The sequence below is a fragment of the Spodoptera frugiperda genome, chromosome 6 (genome assembly GCF_023101765.2).
Source record: "Spodoptera frugiperda isolate SF20-4 chromosome 6, AGI-APGP_CSIRO_Sfru_2.0, whole genome shotgun sequence".
NCBI classification, from domain to species: Eukaryota; Metazoa; Arthropoda; class Insecta; order Lepidoptera; family Noctuidae; genus Spodoptera; species Spodoptera frugiperda.
Genome location: NC_064217.1, coordinates 2,184 through 23,147, shown reverse-complemented (window position 1 = coordinate 23,147; position 20,964 = coordinate 2,184). Strand labels below are relative to the sequence as shown.

At 33.9% G+C, this 20,964-nt stretch overlaps 1 protein-coding gene across 1 annotated transcript in view; it reads right to left on the bottom strand.

Moving 5' to 3' along the window:
- The window catches only part of LOC118267492 (PHD finger protein rhinoceros), a 60,388-nt gene extending 40,945 nt beyond the window's left edge, over positions 1-19,443 (bottom strand). The window contains exons 1-2 of the mRNA XM_050694135.1: positions 19,314-19,443; positions 18,915-19,023 (exon numbers count right to left, since the gene is read on the bottom strand). Coding sequence (XP_050550092.1) covers positions 18,915-19,023; positions 19,314-19,376 — 172 coding nt within the window. The 5' untranslated portion in view covers positions 19,377-19,443. The remainder of the gene's footprint in view (positions 1-18,914; positions 19,024-19,313) is intronic.
- Positions 19,444-20,964: the final 1,521 nt, after the last annotated feature.

Below are 20,964 nucleotides of genomic sequence, written 5' to 3'. Positions count from 1 at the left end.
AAAGAATATAGATCGGACTTTATGAACAAACACACGTACCATTCTTGTTCTTGGGTAAATATTTATTTGTATGTGAAGGCTTTTAAAGGTGCTAATTGAGTATGATGGATTGAGGAGGGACTTTCGTCATTTTTGGCTGTTGACTTAGTTTCAGTGGGTGTGGAAAATGAATAGTAATGTAAGATGTGAAACTGTATCTTTAGGTAGGTAGAAGGATTTTTCCTTATTTGTACTACGAATCTATTAAGGTACCGTATATGAACAGTGCTTTTAGGTATACCTAGCTCTTTTATATAAAAAATGTGAAATAAAAGCTTTGTAAATGTTATATGAGTAAAATCCAAACAAACTAACGTTTTATTTCTATATAAAATGTTAATTAAGATTCATCAAATACATAAACCTACAAATTTTATTAACCATTAGAATTTGTAGGTAACTATTTTGCATTTCGATCTAATTTAAATTACATAAAAACAACGTGACGTACATTTTTACGACCTCATAAATTTAATCAAACATAAAAATAATTAAGTGTTATTTTAATTTTAAACTTTTTACGTTATTACATTATTTAGTCTTCGTTGTATCGAGAAATATTTATTTATTTGCATTGAATAGAAGCATAATTAAATATAAGAATGCCGTACAATAAGATGACATACAATTTCTTTTTAATTTATTGCTTGACAGCCAGTTATGTACACAGGAATGATTCGAGAAAATCATCTTGCAATGTCACCGCTGCCATATTGGAAAATGAATTGAAAGCGGTTGTAACCAGTTTGACGTAAACGATTTAATTTCTTAGCTGTGAAGACATCCCGTTGAGTGTAATTAATTTTATGTGTGTTACTGTATAATGTATTGTAATGGATGAAAGAAATCAATCGGAACATACACATAACTATCCTATTAATTGAAATTGAATATTTTATTTAGATGACAGCAAGTAAGAACGTAAAGAGGTTTTACAGTAACACTGGCTGTATAGAAATTCAATGCCTTATAAATTTTAATATAGAAAAAGAGGTTGTATAAATGCACTGGTTGTATAGAATTTATAATGTTTTTGAATAATTTTAAATATGGTAAAAGAAAAAACTCATGGAGCTTTGCATCACTTTTTACAGTGTCGATTCATATTATTAGGTAAGATAGAATATTTTGATTTCTTGTATTACTTAGTAACACACCTTGTTTTATAGAAGTGGCATAGTTTCTGTGTTTATTCAAGCAGTAATTAATACATTTTCCAGGCATTTTAATTATTCTACGTTAAATTAATCCCAAGTCAGATTCTGGTTAGACAGCAGTCCTTTCTACATGTTGGTCGGTGTTAATGAAACGCCTGCATCCAGTTTAAGTTATCTTTTAACTCCTGTTAGTGATACAGATAAGACGGCATTAGATAATGGTTTAACAGGTTGCGAGAGATTGAGATTGTTAATAGAAATACTACAAGCCTAACTAGTTAGTACTAATGATTTTATTCGATCGCAAATGTTACTTTTTGACCTAAAATGTCTTACTGGTGCTGTTTGGATGATTCGCAGGTACGACTAATAAGTCACAAGTAAAATTGTTATTTCTATGATATCGAAATAGGTTGTTGGAATATGAAACAATTAAATGCTTCACTACCCGAATTGAGAAAAGTTTCTAATATTTTCTGATTTTTATTACTTGATCATATTTATAGAGATAGAGCTATGCCTGTCACATACAAATAATTGTAGGATAAATATCTCAAACACGAGACTTTCCTAAGTCAAAGTTAAAATTGTTTAATTTATTTTAAATAGTTCACTTTTAAACGTTAAAGCAAAATGAATAAAATAAAAAAAATCTGTCTGTCGGTCAGTCCTCTAGTGAAGCTATTTGCTCGTTCCAAAGTGTAGATTCCTATAGAGAAGAACGAGCAAGAAACTCCATAGGTTACTTACACTTTTCCAATCAGGTTCACAATACAATTCTTGGAATACCAAAATACTCTTCTTCGAAAACCTACACAGAGTCTATTCTACACATTTCCTAGTTCTACATCACAATGGTGCGCTACCGAGGGTCGCGCATGGCTGCTCCATCTAATGTGCTATGGTCTACCGCCGGCCATGGTCCAAGACGCTAGGGGGAAAAAGCTTAGGCTGATGAACCTGAGGTATATGGGAATCCATGGCAGATACTATGGGGAAATTGTACGTTGTTAGCTAGGGAATTAATTGTATGGTGTTCTGTGGTACAGGGCTGTACCTATGTGATTTTAATTGATGGGTATGTGTCGTGTGAAGGAAATTGTAATAGATAGCTTCTTTTGCTAGTAGATATGTAGAGGTGATAGCATAATTGCATGATCCCTGAAGTTGGATTGATCTGTTTAAGGTTTTATTGTAATACGGAGTCGCCTTTCAATAGATTTGCAACATCAGTTTTACCTTCGCTTCCTACCCTTTTGTAATTTCTGCCAGCGGTTTCGCCGGTTCCCGTGCGATAAAACGTATCTTATCACCCAACTCAAGTCATACCCTTTCTGAATACTAAATTTCATTAAAAATCTGTAGCTTCAGCGTAATTGGCGGGCAAACATGCAAACAAAACTTATTTTCACATTTATAATTTTACTGTGGTTACTGGTTATAAATATAAAGACCCTCGTGAACCTTACCTAAAATTTTATTATGATTCTAGAATGTATATCCAAAAAGGGCAATTCTTTTGGAACTTAATATATAATAACTAAAGCAAAAAATGGCAGATTCATATTTAGGATGGGAACGCACCTGCATACCATCCGGTGTGGCAGAGCCATGGGCTACCAATCTTAAACCTGCCTTAAGCTAAGTTCTCATTTATGAACCTGATACATCACTTTTTAATAAATTGCCTAGTTTAGTAATTAATAATGTACACCTGTACCATTTCTTTATGGATTACAAGGGTTATTTTTTACCGATGGGGCCTAGTAGGGCTGATGCCTGATCTGGAGCTGCGGACTAAGCACCTAGCGAGTTTTACTGAGGCTCCGGCTCGAAAAGCAGGAGTGAAACAGGATGGATTTTAGTCAGTTAGAGTCTGACACTCCTCTCGCCTTGCTCAAGGCAGGAGAAGTTATTAAATGATTTCCCCCTTAAAATAGGGTTATTTTCTATGAATAAGATATAAACTCTTACAGATCAGAGGAACAAATAACTATAATATAAGGTTATCTTACTACTTTAGTACCTGTAGAACTTAACTAAGCTAAGTGGCGACTTATGTATTAAAGTTTCCGAATACTGACAAAACATTGCATTGTTACACAAAGTACAGTAACAGAACAATTGTTTAAATTCTTGTTAACCCATTCATGTGACAAAGGAAACTAAAAAATACCGCAATTTTCCATACTTTGCACAATCCAGAAAAGTAATTGAAGGCTTTGTATTGTACCATTAGCTATCACTAATTAGGCTCTAACTGACTGATTAGCTCATAAAACGGTATTAAAAAAAAAGCTCTCATGAGGACAACGTCCACAATATCCCGTTAAAATAGAAGTAAACATCGTTAATTTCGTTTTAAAAGAATTGACAATGAAAGGCGTGACTGGCAAAACTTAATGGCATAAATTCGCATGCTTGGCGCCGGGGCCGATGTCTTACACAGTCGGCATAGAAGCTAATTCACCGGATTTCGAATAATGTATTGCGAGCGACTAATGCCAATGATTTTTAATATAATTACGTATCATTTGTGTTCGGAAAGGCAATGATTTAAGCCCGTATTTCATAAAGGACTGTCTCTGACAATCGACACGGTTATTCAGACCTCAAAAAAAGAAAGAATGTATCACTGATAATTTAACGAGGCGTGAAGACCAGATGACAGCTGCTCTATATTAGATACTGACACTCAGATGAATCTAGGTAACTCTTAAAAAGAGTTTAGTAAGTAGATAGAGTAGATTAATTCGCTGACTAGGAAGCGATGAGTGGTCAAACAAACGACTATTGTATAAACAGGCGGGTTACCCAACCATTATAATCTCAGTAATCAAGTGAGCGTACTTTTTATTCTGTAATTATTCACGTCACCGGGATGTGTAGGAAACTATTTCTTCATCATTTCTAGTTTCTTTACAGACCGATGCACATTGCGTACCTTACAAGTTATAATATGTATGAGACACACGTTCAACTGATTAAAACGGGTCTGGATTAACTTACCAGTTCGCTTTAATTACTAAGACCACTTTAGATTACTTACTTTTATTTGATGTTAGATAAAATCAAGTTCAGAGTGAAGTCAATGAAATAATTACTAAATTACAAAACAAGGAAGATCATCTAAGAAACAACGTTACAGTTGTTGATCCGTACGGTTTGCCTTCAATATTTTGAAATGTCTGAACTGTAAAGATTCTGAAAACATTGCCGCTTTGATATTAAGAAAGACAGTTTGTAAATCACAAGACTTTTTCAGTGAAAAAGCTTGGCTGGTAGAGATTACCAGAAAACCAGACTTGAGTAAACTAAACTCAGCCGCTAGCTGATGCTTTCCGTTCTTTCACTCAAATTGCTTTTCCGTTATTATATGTTACTTCCTAATGACAAAGTAAGAAACAAGTTACATTAGACACATTGTTATCAATATTGAAGGCAAGTGAGCAAGTCCCAATCTCAACACGCGAGCTATTACTTCACCACACGTTACGCCACGCCACGCTCGACGGAGCGTGACGCTCCGCTTACGACCGCGGTGTAAGAATGCAGGACAAAAACTTCCTATCATCGTATAGGAGCACGTTCTTAGATTTCCTAGTAGACGATTATAAAATTATCCTGCAGATTATGTATTGTGTGGTGGTGTTACGATTACGGCTTGGAAATTTTTTATGCATTAAAGAAGGAGAACAATTTTTTTCTTGATTTAGAATAGAACTTAAACTCAACCTTAGTCTACGAGTCAAATAACGAGATGCTGGGTCTTTTTTTACGGTATAAGCCGGTAAATCGGCTGACGTATCATCTGATGATAAGCAATCGCCGCCGCCCATGGACACTCGAGGACTTGGGAAGATTGGGAAAGGGGTAATTGGACGTCCGGTAACCTCACTTAGACAACGCAAGCGTGGTTACACGTCATTTTTCTGAGAAGCCGTGGTATCATTCCGATCGAGCCGGCCTATTGGTACCGGCTGGCATGGCTCTCTCACTAACTTTGGGTTTGTGAATTTAGCACTTATATTTAGCTTATACATGCAATCAGCTTGTAATCACTAGTCCAGATATGCAAATAAACATTCATAAGATTATGGTTTCAATTTCGTAGTTGAAGTGATTAAGAATTTTAGAAACTAGATTTTGCTCTGGAGTTTGTTTGAGATTTTGAGTGGTTCTATTAATGCTATTTTAGGCTTCTATTTTTCTAAAAGCACATATTATAACCAGTGTAATATATTTTATACTATACACAATCACACACAAAACTACTGAAAAACCATCCAATAGTTTATTTCTTGTATTTTGTTTACAAACAAACAAACACACTTTCAAATTCCCACTAAATTCCGATTATAATTTTAGTAGCAACACAGTCTATATTTGGATTAGATTTATTGCGATAGATACTAAATGGAATACGAGGCATAACTACTGAAATGTTAGTGTAATTTGCAAATGTAGCCTGGTCTAGCTTAGGTTAGGTCTTGAGAGAATTCTGGCCCATGTTTCACTGTACACTGTAATCAGGACAGTCTGGTATGGAGGCACCTGGTAGCTACTGTATACGGGCGCGAGGTGAAGTCGCGAGAAATCACTGTATCTGCGCATTATCTGGAACGTGCGAGCTTGTTAACTAGCCTTTACCGGTCTTGGGCTGTGGTTCTCAAAGTTTCTGATATTGTTTCTTTGTAAATAGATGGTCAAAAAATAAGTTTAGGGTTAGTTTGTTTGGTTCAGAAGATAGTTTCTAGGCTTTTGATTAGAACACGTTTAAGTTTTCTTTTTGATAGTTTCTCCTATGTCGTGGATGCGTGTACAAACATATAGGTTTACATTCACATGACACCCAGACCCACCCAGAATCGAACTCGCTAGACGTTACGAGGCAACCGGTTATCTAGCCGGTGCGTCAACTGTGCAGTCAAAATTTATTTTATTGAATTTATATATTTTGACCACTTTATGGTATTATAATCTACACGATTTAATGTAAAACTAGACATAATATTACACTATGGTCAATGTGAAGAAATCTGTAGACTGATTTTTAAAGTTACAATGTAACTAAACTTGAGGACCACTGACCAAATCAATAGAGACATAACACTTTATGAGGCTCCTGTATGTAGCGTAATATCTGTTTGTTAAGTTTTTTATACGAAACGAAACTGGAACGAGCAGAGAAATGATTTGTGTAAAACTGTGTGAAGAAATGAATGGAAGAGTTTTTGCGACAAGTTTAGAAGTCTAGAAACTAGATTGATAGGGATATGCTAATGTGGGAGATAACGAGACACATTACATATATATCTGGTTTTTGATACATGTTTCAACTTTTTCTGTGATTTAGAAATGTTATATTACTGGTTTTTACTTTTAATTGGGAATGCGGACTGCATTTTTATAACATTACTAGTTGATCCGGCAAACTCCGGACCGCCTCAAATTTTATTTTTCTTACCTTTTAAACCATCCCTGGACTTCCAAAAATAATTCAAGATAAAAATGATCTAAATCGCTCTCAAAGCCGTTTTCGAGTTTTAGTAAGACTAACGAACGCCAATTGATTTTTAACCTCAACTATAATTCCTACCTACCTACTTGTTATATTAACACAATACTAGACTACTTACTACAAGAATACTTACATACAAACAAAAGTTAATTAAATAATACTATGCTAATAAACACTGCAATTTTTATATTAATCTCATTACTAACAATCTTTGCAATGAAATTCACCTGTCTACGTCATTACGAAATGATTTCTCACTCAAATATAATCGCCTTAACCTGTATGATTAGCGTGGACACATGTACAGTCAGTGAAGTCATTTGGTACACAAGTTTGAAAATAAAGACTTATTCAGTATAGAGACAATAACAGAACTATTACTTTGCGACGGCATCTTCATAGCACATCTTACTTACTAGTAAAGCTACATACTCGTACAGCTCGTACAGCTACGTAGCTTAGTATCAGTTGAAACGGTCCTATAGTTTTACAGTTTAGCCATTACACGTAACATATATCACATCTCTGGTGGAAAATCACAATAAAAAAATAAGTATAACAATAGGTATACATGTGTATGTGAACATGTTTGTAAACGCACCCATGACACAGGAGACAATTCTACAGTGGGGCAACGTTTTTTACGTAAAAAAAAATGTATTATATCTGTACTGAATCAATCTTTACCTATAGAAAATACACCTGTATCACCAAATACTTTGACTAACCGTACGTAGTACGTAACTTGCGCAAGATCATCAATTGAAACGTTATTCAGCCCGCAATTACTATAATAGTTATTAGTATTAATATGTGACTAGTGATCGCCCCTGGCTTCGGTTGCGTGACCTATGGACTTGTTACCTTGTGTATTGAGGTTATAATCTACATACAAACATATAGATAGAGATATCTATATCCCATGTGGTTTGTTAGAAACAATAGGAGTACTAAGATCTTTACAAAAACAGAACATCACGTTTTATAATCCCGAGAGGACGAACCAAGGTGCATATGAATATATTCAATATCTTGTTTTATTAGTCCCATGTAATAGGAGCCATTCTAATGTGAATCTATTGCCATATATTGGGCAAATCTTGAGTGGGCAATCTGACCACTATCGAAAAATTTAATCTTATGTTTAGGTGCTGTACCCTGAGTCATTTATTGGTTACTTAATCCAGTTCTTACCAATTGTTTTCGGAACAAAATCGTTACTAAAGAATAGTTAAAGTTCAGTTTGAATTAATGAATTACAGAAGAACGTAATTTTGAGTATTATTAGAAGAATTTACGGGTACATATGTATAGAAAATCAAGATCACTATGGTATAACCAAATCAACCTTTATTTCATAAGCAGTAATAACCAAATTAAATTGACTCATTATGTATAATGACTTGTTCCTTCAGCTTTCCCGAATATGATGACTTGGATATTTGCTAAAATTAAGTTGTTACTCAATATTTCTTAGATTAAACCAACTTTCTATGAGTAAATTGTATTACAATGATTATGGTAGCTTATGTAATATTAATGTTGTATTGAATGTACAGCATGACTAGGTTATATTATTATAAATATTATAAGTTTAAGTAGTTTTAGATATTTTACATTCCATAATATTCAAGTCGTGCTTTCGGCCCTGTGTGATTCAGTGAAACACGTGATTGTTATTTTGAAAGATTTCTAGGCTTTTATAGGAATTTTCAAATATCCTAATTAAACTTTTATAGACACAGGATTTAAAAACAGATTTTCACATAGCAATCACAATTTTAAACTTAACATAGAGGTTCATAGGTTAACTACCTATGATTTATTATTTCGTTTACCAAACCTTGCTATTGAATATTCCTATTTATCATGAGTGGCTTTTCAAACTTTTTAACACACAATATAAGTTTCTCATTAACCAACTACGCATCATAATTTCGTCTACACCACAATCTAAAGCAGCTGAAACGAGGCGCACCCCATCACATGATGTTCAAATGCCATTATTGCTAATACCCATTCGTCAGTTGGCGTCCACCTGCCTCGGCCAGGGTCCACAGAGGGGGGATGGACACAGGGGGTGCAAAATATCAAGGACTGGGAACGGAAGCTTGGCACCTGTGCACACACCCAACGCTTGAGGCTAGGAAGCAAGCGGGGCGAGCGTGTTTTGTTTTTTGGTTTATGAATATAATAATTGTAGGTAGTATTGGATATTGGAATTGCTGGCTGTTTTTTTTTATAGTTAGTGTTGTAGGTAAGTTTTCTGTGTAGTAATGTGTCTTAAAAACATTTATGTGGTAGTCTTTTTGTAACTAGTATGCACTTTTTGTATGGTTTTTTATCAGTTTTTAGGGAACAGAGAGTAAAGTTCCCTAAAAAAGGAGGATCCCCGCCGCGAGGTGATCATGTCTGGCCTGCTTTCTGCTCAACTATTGTGTGTTGGGATTTTCTATCCATGTTTATTCGCATTTAAACTTCATATGTGCGATGTAGGATTTATGACGTCATCCGTTGATTTTAATCGTCGATCGTCTATGTGCGATTTCTGTCATCTGTCACATGTGTCTCGCCAAAAGTTATCAGTTTTATTTGGCCACCTAGAAATCTAAATCAAAATCAGCTTCTGGTGATATGGTAACTTGTTATGTTTAAAGGTATAAATAGTTTGATTCCTGTGTTTAGAGAAGAGGCGTGGAATGGGATTTTTCAGTACATCAAAGTATTTTATTGATTTAGAATTTTAGATAATGGACCTTAGAATTGAAAAAATAGAAAACACCATAAAAGTATTACGCAAACTCTATTTACTTTGGTAATATTATGGTAAATAAGTTATATAATGCTAATCGCATGTAATAAATGATTAGTTCCAATAGACTCGCTGGTTTCGTGGCCCTATCATTAGAAAGTTCATTATAGAGCGACGGTTGAAGTTGAATGGACACTGAATGTGAGGAGTCAGGGAGTTTTTGCGAGACATTCCTGTAACTAGGTACACACTCATAGTCATAGGTACTTGTATCTGTAACATAGTATGTTGGTGTGTGTCTTTAAACTTAATGTCACATAACTATCTAAGTTATGTGTTGAGAAGAGAATGTTAACTACTTTTTAGCATGACAACTTATGGTGTTTTATTTTAATTTAGAGTTGAATTTGAGTACCAATAGATATCAAACTAGTCGCACTAATATTATAAATGGAAAAGTTTGTTTGGAAATCTGGATGTTTGTACGTCTCCTAAAATTAACATTGCAATTGTTGCTGTCTTGTTTCATAGTTAAATGGAAATTTAGTTATTCAACACATTGTTTAAACCCAGTTAACTAAAGTAAGTTATATAGATAAGTTCTATTGAAATAATAACTTAAGAAAGGTGTTAAATAGCTTCACCGTTGAACCATAAAACTAAAGGTCCTCAATACATCACAGTTACAAGGTTACCTTACCCGATCGTAACATACGATTATAACATTATTAGACACACATATACACATACATACAGACATAACATTTCAACATAATAATAACCATGTGACCTAATTGGTTAAATGTTATGTTATATTTAGCAGTTAAGCGTGGTTAAGTTAATTATGTGTTTCGGTTATCTTAGTCCGAGTAACCGATTATGGTTTTCGGTCATGCAATTTTAATATTAGTATTTAAAATGAAGATTAGGGTGTTTGAATGTAACCTTCGGATTAATGGCTGATGGCCTGAAGATAGTGTGTGTTTTGGAGAGTAGTGTGGTTTGGATATTGATTTTAATTTTTATTTGGTAGATGTTTTAGTTTGCAATGTGTTTGTAAGTGCTTGTATTAGGTCATAGGTGTGTGCATTTATATTATTTATCATGCTGATATCTTAATTACTGCCTTCTACTCAGAGGCATTTAATAATTACTTAAACTATTCCTTAGTAACTATTTGTATCGAAAACAATGAGACCACTGACTAGTACGTAAGTCAGGTGCCTATTTTTATTTTGCCAAACCATAAGTTTATAGGAAAATGTTTTAAAACATAACCCTTCCTTGGCAGTCGGGTAAAAATGGGAATGAACAAATTTGCAATTTACACTGAGTAAGATAGTAGTAGTCAATGATACAAAGTATTGGGCTTTGTATTACATATATATGTTACGGTAATAGTGAATAATTGAAAATTAATAATAATTATCTACTATTATTAATAATTACCGAAACTCGAGGTAAAAGTGATAAATTAATCACATTTGTCGCTTATTATTAATAATTTTACCCTAGTAGTGATAAATGTAATAAATGGCCAAGATGTTATTTTTATTTCAATTTAAAAGGCAATATATTGTACGTACACAACAAATATTTGTTGAATTCTATGATAATACTTTAAAAAAATTAATTTGATTGCATTTATAGGTGCTACAGAAGATTTACAGGCAAAATAAATATGATTATTGATGATTGCTTTTAGGATTCGTGTTGATTTTGTTAATGAAACAATAATTGTTTAATTTTATTTTTGTTACAATTTTATGTACCACGATAGACTTTTTTGCATATGTTTGATGGTAGATTAGATTTTTAAAAGAATTTTATTGTTAATTTTATGATAAATGTGCCCTTTTTGGCGAGGCGAGAGGGAGTGTCAGACTTTTACTAACTAAAAACCACCCCGTTCCTACTCCTGCTTTTCGAGCCGGAGCCCCGGTAAACCCGCTAGGTAGTCCGCAGCTCGGGTTCAGGCATCAGCCCTACTGGGCCCCATCTGTGGTGATCTGATGGCTCTTTGAGGCGCGTGCAGAACTCGACGCCGTGCACGCACGGGTGGTTCTGGTCGGGCGGCGAGCTACCCCTACTCGCTGTCCGCAGACCCGCATTTACGATGACCGAAGATCGTCCTGCGATCCCCGACGCCCGGGCCTGAACCAATGCCGGGCGCGAGAGGTTGCCGTCGCCGACCACATCCCTGAGGACACGGCGGCACACCGCACGTACTCCACCGTGTCCTCCAGGCTGTCCTCGCAGTGCTTTTCCTCCCGCCTAATCAGAAACAGTAACCTACCCAAACTCCCATGTCCGGTAAGCACCTTGTCAGGCGGTAGGTGAGGACGCTGTGGCTGCCGCTGCAATGATAGCGAGCCCAGATAAATGTGCCCTAGAAGGCACTATTTCATATTCAAGTTCAGAATATGTAAATTTGTTGTCCTTTCGGTTTAAAGCAAGTCCTAGTAACCTTGTTTGTGTGATCTCTAAATAATATAATCGTAAGACAGTGTTTAATATTATAAATAAATACATGCTGGTCAAAAATCATTGGGTTTATATTAATTTTATTGAATTATTAATAATCACTACTAAAAGTAATAAATTTCGACCGATTATTCACATTTACTAAAATGGGTGGTTATTATTAATAATTCTGAAAAATTATTAATAATTTTCAATTAATCAGATTTACCGTAACATATACAAAAAAATCATTATTCTCTGTAAGACTTTTTGAAAGTAATTGACAATACTTGACGAGATTGCAAAATGAATCAAAATAAAACCTGTCATGTCACAACCACATATTAGCATGCCAAAAATATTTTTTATCCCAATATCGAACACAGATAACGATCGCTACATCTGTCACAATTAACACTTGCACTACTTAACTGTACGTGTGTGGGTGGACAGTTAACTTGTTACCTTTGCAGTTAAGAATTAATCAGGGACGGATTTGCTTCAAATCTTTTGTGCTGGTAGATCTGAGTGTGGACGCGGGCTTTAAAAGTGAAAATTGTTAACCAGTGAAAATCTTCACATAAGTTAAGAGTCTGATCTTTAACCAACTTCAAAAAAAGGAGGTTCTCAGTTTGACCTGTAAGTTTATGCGGTTTACAGTATGGTATTTTTCAGATTTAGGAGAAGGTTTTAGGTAAATGACTAGAATTAAAAAATGGAGGCCCCTCTATTTTTTTAGACTGAGGGACTTTAAGGCGATTCCCTTTTTCTAAAAAACGTTTTATGTCTTTAGATACTTGATTACGGCATGTAATAAAGGAGTATAATTTAAAGATTTAAACTCATTCAAATATTTTAATCATTTATAGATATTATGGAAGAAATTAGAGTTAAGAGGTTCATTTCAATAACTTGCAGTGTGCAATCCGTCTCTGGTAAGTGTAACTCTTCCTAAACGCGGTTCCTTTGATCTGTTAACAAGTTAATCTGGTTACGCCCACACAATAACTGACGTTAAATACTAGTTACATCTGTCAAGTAGGATTAATTGTGTCAATTTGAATGCTAAACGATTTATATTGACCTTGTTGGTTAGTACAACAAGTTTCAGGTTTGGTACTGAGTTTGGGCAAACATTTTGGCAAGCTTCTGAATAATGTTTTTTTATTATAGAATTGAATTATATATTATAAGTAAAGATATTAACATTAAGTGTGGGAGAGCCATGTTTCGGCACGAATGGATCGGCTCGACCGGAGTGATACCACGGTTTCACAGAAAACCGACGTGAAACAACGCTTGCGTTGTGTTTTGTTGTGTGAGTGAGGTTACCAGAGGTCCAATTACCCCCTTCCTAATCTCCCAACAACCCTTAAATTCCTAACCCCCAAAAGGCCGGCAACGTACTTATAACGCCTCTGGTGTTTCGGGTGTCCAGGGGCGATTAGGTGATCTGTCTGCTCGTTTACCGGCTTATACCATAAAAAAACTATACCGTAAATGCTGTCTTATCTACCTTTTCTGTAGCTAAAATTACACATAAAGATCTTATAACTACATCTGCTGATACAACCTAACATTTGTTGCTACATAATTACTAACATAACAAAGTTAAACTTTAGCACAGCTCAATTAATAACACCGGACCTATAATTTCTCATTAAGTTCATCAAAAAAGAAAACTACAAACTTGTCTATGTGACGCCATTCTCCCACTTTTTCTTTCATTCACATTCTATCTGATATTTTAGCTCTAAAATGTCAGGCCACTAATCATAACATTACCTCAAGGTGTCCAAACACGTATCAATTATTTTAACTAGCAGTTAATACGTTAACTTATAACGTGTAGTTAATTTTAACTACATAAATAACAGTTAGCTGTTATGATAGATTGTTTAAGATTAAGTGGAGTTTGCGAAAGTAATGTTTTTAAAGTTTAATCCGTATCGGAGGTCATAAGTTTTCTACATTCGATTCCTAAGTTCAGTGTAAATATTGATAGTAAAGGTACCTATGTATATGGATCAGGGATCTTTACAATTGGAAAATATTTATGGAAAGTCTAGGATGGTGTCTAGCTTATGGTGGAGGACACTCCTTCCTTTATCACCTACTGGAGATTTATTACGTCTGGAAGTCATCTACTGCTCAACAAATACTTTAAAATTAAGGATTTGTGTCGTAATCCCCATGTTTTGTAGGCGTCTTAGGGATCACAGTCTACGAAAACATAGTCTCGAGACTAATATTCCAGTATTCGAATTTATATCACGTTTATTTTTTTGATTAATTGGCGTTGGCATTGAGCAAGTCTTATAGACAAGATTTCGCTGAATGATCGTATTTCACATGAAGCTTAGGTAATAAACTTGTATTTAATTATCTTTTATAATTTTATGACTAACTTTATATTTGATAATTGATTTTCTTAATTATTTATTTACAGCGCTAATCACATTAACCTACATTTAACTTTGTTCTTGTGTAATATGTTATATGTTTTGATCAATAAAATAATCGCGAAATACGCAATGGTAGTAATTGACACACTTGTAAGGAATATATTTTATTTGTTAATTGATATTATGGGTTGTAATTAATTACTATGTGGCAGTAACTAGGCAAATTTTGGCTAAAGTTAAGCAATAAGTTATGGGTGGTCGGTGTAGTGGTCATTAACGTAATTGTTAGTTGTTTTAGTGAAAGGGGTAGATGGAATGTTAGATTTGATATCAGAATGTCAGAAATAAATAGTTTCAACTTCATATTAACGCTGAAATTATAAAAAAATCAAGCAATACACGTCGAGTATTTACTTCACATTTTTAAATTAGGTGGGGTGTTACCATCAATAGCGATCCAAAAGGCACTAATCAATTAGATATGATAAAATATTTTTTGCTTAAGTATCTACTTACAAATTAAACAAACTTAAGAACGAGGAAGTGTGTTTGATTGCGGAAATAATTACGTTACAAACATATTACTTGGTATTAGTCCAGTTACCATATTTGGGTCAATTAAATAAGGTTGAAATTATATTATAATATAATGTTTTTATACCAGTGTGGGTGTTTTAATGTCTTTATGGCACTGGGTATGTGTGTTATTTGACGTTTTTGGGCACATGACCATTTGAGAATAGCCGAGGTACTGTATAAGGATAAAACTTCTTTAAGTATAACAAAACTTCTGTTAATGAGTACCTATAATTTTGAATTGAATTTTTCATTTATTTTGTGTTTGGATTTGATCTTGTCTTCGCCTTTTAAGGTGTCTTTTGTAATCGAAATTGAAATTTTCTGAATTATTGGGTTAATTTAAACGTAATAATACATAATGTTATAAAAAACGAGTGCGTCACAGATTAGTAATGGAAATGTCGTGAAAAATCAAGCCCACGAAGTTATACAACATATGTTTGCCTAAACTGAAATATAAAAAAGAATGCATATAGAGAAGTATCATTACAATAATAATGCAAGTTACTATAAAAATATCTATAGCAAAAATTATTTTCACAACACAAGCTAGTTGTTAAATCGTCATAAATACCCCATGAAAATGAATATCCCTCATCTTTACATGTTACATTGACAAGAAAATCAAAACATTTACCATGTCTGCCTACACTCGCGCTTGTTTCTTTATTTCACCATTAAATTTTATGGAAATTATAAGGTAGGAGCCCCCATTACTTTCCTCCATTTGTAGCACGTTGTAATGATGGTAAAAATAAAGAATCCATGCCACAGACAGACTCAATGAGAGCTATTTCGATATAAATACCATATTTAGGTTTGTGGTCTAAGTGAAAAGGGAATGGTGCTTTTAACCGACTTCAAAAAAGGAGGTTCTCACTTTGACCTGCACGTGTGTATGTTTGCGCGCCATTATCTCGCGTTTGGTTGAATCAGGAGTTTTCTTGGTTCAGACATAGGAGAAGATTTTAGTTGTATTACCTGAATTGGGGTTCTCCTTTTTATCTTTTAATGTTGGGTGACCAATTCGTCAGTCATGTATTGATTTAAGCAAATTAATTGCTGTTTTAACTCTAACAAGATAAAAAAAAAACCAATTAATTCGCTTATTTGGTAGAATTTGTTAATTAAACAACCATTAAATTTTAGCTAGCGCTTTATTTGAAATGAATAATGATCTAAACTCTAATAAACGATAAAAAATATTGTTGTTTTAAGAAACTAGCAATACAGTTCTGTTTCAGATACTAGCTACGTCGATAATATTATGTCATCATAAACTCCGTTTTAAATACTAAACCAACCGACATATAAACAAAATCGCTTCAGTCTCTAACTTAGACCACACATAACAAAGTTACCTGAGGTCTACTTAAGCCCAACAAAGGATCGCATGCATCGTGCGCGCACAAGTTATCCTCGACCTCACTTAAACACACGCGATCTCACTTAATTCCAACTTAATTTACTTACACAGAACTTGAATCATCAATGAATGCGAGGTAAAAAGGGTTAGGTTTTCAAATGAAAAGAATCAGACTTGATTGGATCGAATTTGAGTAAAAAAACAGTTGAACCGAAATTTTATTTTCTTTTGGTATAGTATAGGTCCATGGAAATCACTAAAGATCAATAATTTTCTGTCGCTCTTATGTAAAGTACCTAGAAATGGCGACACTCTACACATTGACGTGCCTAGTATTGCATAGAATACTACTTTTAGTCCCTACACACAGCGGAAATTTAGAAAGAAACCGTTAAGTAACTACGAACACGTTGTTACGAGCTCTATATTTTACTTTTTTTAAATTAGATATTTGGGAAAATACATAAGGGATATCCTTTATCTTACTAAACTTACATTTAAGAAAAATTAAGAAACGCGTGTGCAATATATGTAATTAGTTGGTAATCATTTATTAGGCGAACCGTAACGAATTTACATTAACTCATGCCGTGTTAGTTTGGTAAATAAAACGAATATAAGTAACTAATTGATTTACCTACATACACATAATTACGAGAGGTTAAGAGTTTCTTCATAAAACCGACCGTAAACTGCAGTGTAATCATGATGTTAATGGTTTTTAACTACTATTAAACTTTTTATCCTGTCTTTTATTTCAATTTTAATTTATTTGCTTCTAAAACATCATTAGGTATTCAAAATAAGAAAAATATTAACTTAAAAAAAATGTACTAAAATATATAGAACAACGCCATCTATGAAATAGATTACGTACTGACGCAAGTTATCCACGTGAGTGTAGGTATATTATGTGTTTACTAACTTGTTCTGGTTGATGGTTCCACCTGACATCATTATTGCTTACTTAACTTACTTTTGAGGTTAGAAAACTGCTTGTTGTTATGTTTGTTTTGTCGGGTTTTTCTCGAAAACTATCTCTCTGTGTTTGATGCGACTCGCTTTGTAAAATAGGTTAATGCTTAAAGTATCGCTTAAACTAGTTCTATTTACTTAAATATGTAGCAACATTTAGTAACTGTAAAATTTTGTAAGATACAATATTTCATGAAATATTGCTTAAGTTCAACTTAATTGTTACTTAACTTACTTTCATAGTACTCGTAGTTTGAGGGTGAGCCCAAAATCCCACGCCTTCTAGGATCCAGTTTGGCAAATTTTCAAAAAACGTAAACACAGAAAAATAAACACAAAAGCAAACGGCAAAAGGATTAATTTTCACTTTTCACAAATTCACAATCACGATACACTCAAATTGGCTAATTTCTGAACTCTACAATTTGAAAAAAAACACTATAACTTAAGCAACTAAGTTAGAAATAAGTCGTAACTTGAAATTAACAGGTTAAACAAATTATTTTCCCGTTCCGAACACACGTATGCTCATTGAGGCTGTGATTTCGATCTGAGATAAGTTTTCTGATCACGCACACACGGTGGGCAACGTCTGTCGGCGTTCACCACTCAATGTCAACTCCTGCGCAGCCTGTGCGTTGCACTGTGTTGGGTAGAAGCCTTATGAATGAGTGTAGATTTAGTGTGGATTAGATTATTTTTTGTTTTATTTTTCAGTATAAATAATTATATAAGTACTATATAAATAAGTAGAAAGTGGATATACAGGATTAATAATAATGTCATTTTTAATAATGAATAAAATATTTTAAATATTTATAACTAAGATGGGAATCGCAATTAGTGCGAATAGGCAATTTTTCTTATGCTTAGTTCTACCCTTTTATAGACCTAGGTAGAATTATCTATTTAAAACTTAAGTATCCATTTGTCACAAAGAAACCTTAAAACTTCCAAATATTGACTGCGCGTGAGCAGATGGAAAACGACGCAACACTCCAATACTTCCATCTCACTCATACACGAATAAATTTCAGACTTGTTGCGTGCATCCTTGTTGCACGTTTTTTGTTGAAAACAAATTAGGACCTAAAAAATTTGACGGTTTCAAATGATAGGATGTGGTCGAGGATTGTGTTTAATGAAATAAAAAATAATATTCTAGGGGATGATAAAAGTAAAAAAGTGATATTAAACAGTATATTGTAGAGAATAAAGATCAAATTCGTTTGTATGGGTGGATTTCCTAGCTCGTTTACTATGTAAACTTCTACTCGGGGTTACAAGAAACTCCTGCAATAAACATGGACGTAATCGCACTCAAGGGAATGTCAGGAATAAATTCAAGTTACAAGAAAATATCACACGATAAAACCTAATAGGTTTACTCGACATTTTTACCTTGCCTGGGAATCGACTTAACTACCTTTGAGACCATTGCGAATGGTATAAACGATGTTTACTTAGTGGAAAGAGTTAGTATCAGTACTTACGTCACGTATAAATGTAATTATAGGAAAAGCAATATAGAACATGATTTATTTCAATTCAAAAGAAATTAATGTAAATCAATCGAAGTTCTAATAAAGACAAATTCAACGAATCGGTCGTCGTGTGAAGTGTGTTTAGTTATTTAATTTTCATATTGCATACTGACCGAAATACGTGGAACCGATGGCCGGCGCCGTGACTTGGTTCAAGTATACCGCCTGATCGTGCACTGACCCATCGATTGACAGCCCCTGAGGTTCTTGGCGTCCCATTTTCTGTGAAAACATAAACAGAGAACTTTTTTATACACTCTTCATTATTGAGTACAACGCCATCTATTAGAATAAGCGTGCACTTAATGAAGGACTGGAGTTAAGTTAGAGTGGCACGTTTAAGTAAGAAGAAGACAAGATAGATGTCGCTGCCTGTATTTTTAATGAGTGGATCAACCACAATGATAGCGAAAGTTAATATGATACGGTTAATTAAAATTAAAAGGAGCTTTTATAAGAGGCTATTGTTCACGTTTCCTACGAAGAAAGGGGAATTAGAATTGTTTATTTACCTGTATATCACTATTGTCTTTGTTTTTTTGTTCTTGGCTCAAGTTGATGTTTTTTGTTTGCATTTTCTCCCATCCAGAGCCGTGAGCTCGACCTGTAAATTAAAAATTTTAATGACAGATTATACTTTTTAACGAACGTTTTGTATTAACTAGATGATTTAACATTTCCCACGGTACTTTACTTTTGTTTTATTCATGTGCGAAGTTTTTTATTGTTATAATTAAGTTCTCAAGTTCAGAAACATCACCGCAGTTCTTAAAACGAGAACAGAATAAAGAAATTCTCTGTAAATTGTCCAAAGAAAAGGATACGTATAAGAGTCCATCAACTTCTTTTAATCACTATCAACACATTTTTAAATTTAATAACCAGATTACTTGAAGATATAAATACTCTACAGAGTAAACTTTAAGAAAACTTCATTTACCTAAAATCTAAAGTTTAATTTAAAGCAGTTAACAGGACAACTATTTTTAGAATTTAATCACGTTTTCAGCCCTGGGACCTGATATCTCACTTCATTCGTGTTCTGTAACCTTAGTACAAGTTTGCTTTACGTTACGAACGTAATAGAAACAAGAGCGTGTTCGGCGTTCTGATTGGCCGGCTCGATGAACCAACCAATCAGAGCGCCGAACGCGCTCTCGTTTGGATCTTGTTAAACGTAAAGCAAACTCGTATTAAGCCCTCAGTTCGTAATATTTGAAGAGTTAAGAAACTCCTGTGTTTTACGAGAGCATTCGAAAGTATTTTAACCTTACGTAATCCATGATTAAAATGAAAAGTTTTCCGTGTTACACGGAATTTTGTCAAGGAACTCCATCCCTGTGGGTCACTGACTCTTACAATATTAAAAACTTCCATTCTGTTATGAGCATTTATATCGAGGGTGAATTTTATTTTATAACCGTCGTATTTTCTCCATTTATAAAATTTTCCCCTATTTTTTAGCAAAGAACTGTTTTATTGAGAACCTCGTTGGGTGACACAAAAAAGAATAGAATAGAATATAATTTATTTCTTAGTCTATGATACATTGTGATCTTAAATAATAATAACATTGATTCACACATAATACCATTGGTGATGCAGAAATATTAAGAACAACCTAAGTACATGCAAGTCCCAATATGTCTAATCCTTCAATGCAAAATATGATTAACACAAAATACATAGCAATTTTTGAGTTCAATTGTAGCTATTACAATAATTAATTAACGCTTAACGAAAATCTTCACAGTAAATACATTTGTATATGTTTCTTAATATACCTACATAAGTAGCTAACAATTTCCTAAACACAATCATCAATTTGGAGACGTTTGTCTCTGTCGTGTACCTTATCTAAAAGGGAGTGTTACAGAGCTGTGGCTATTGATAAAGTTCACTTTATCTAGGTACGGGCTTAGCCTCTAGATATTTCCAACAATTCGTAGTTAGGTTACAGAAGTTGTGCCTACGTGGTAAACGCATTTGATTTTAATCAAAGTCTAGAATTTGTCATATTTTTTATGATTTCAGATTATATCTCAAATCGGGTATAAATGTCGTTGTTATAAGATAATAATAGCCATGGAACTAAGTCTAATCTATACTAATATTATAAAGCTGAAGAGTTTGTTTGTTTGTTTGAACGCGCTAATCTCCGGA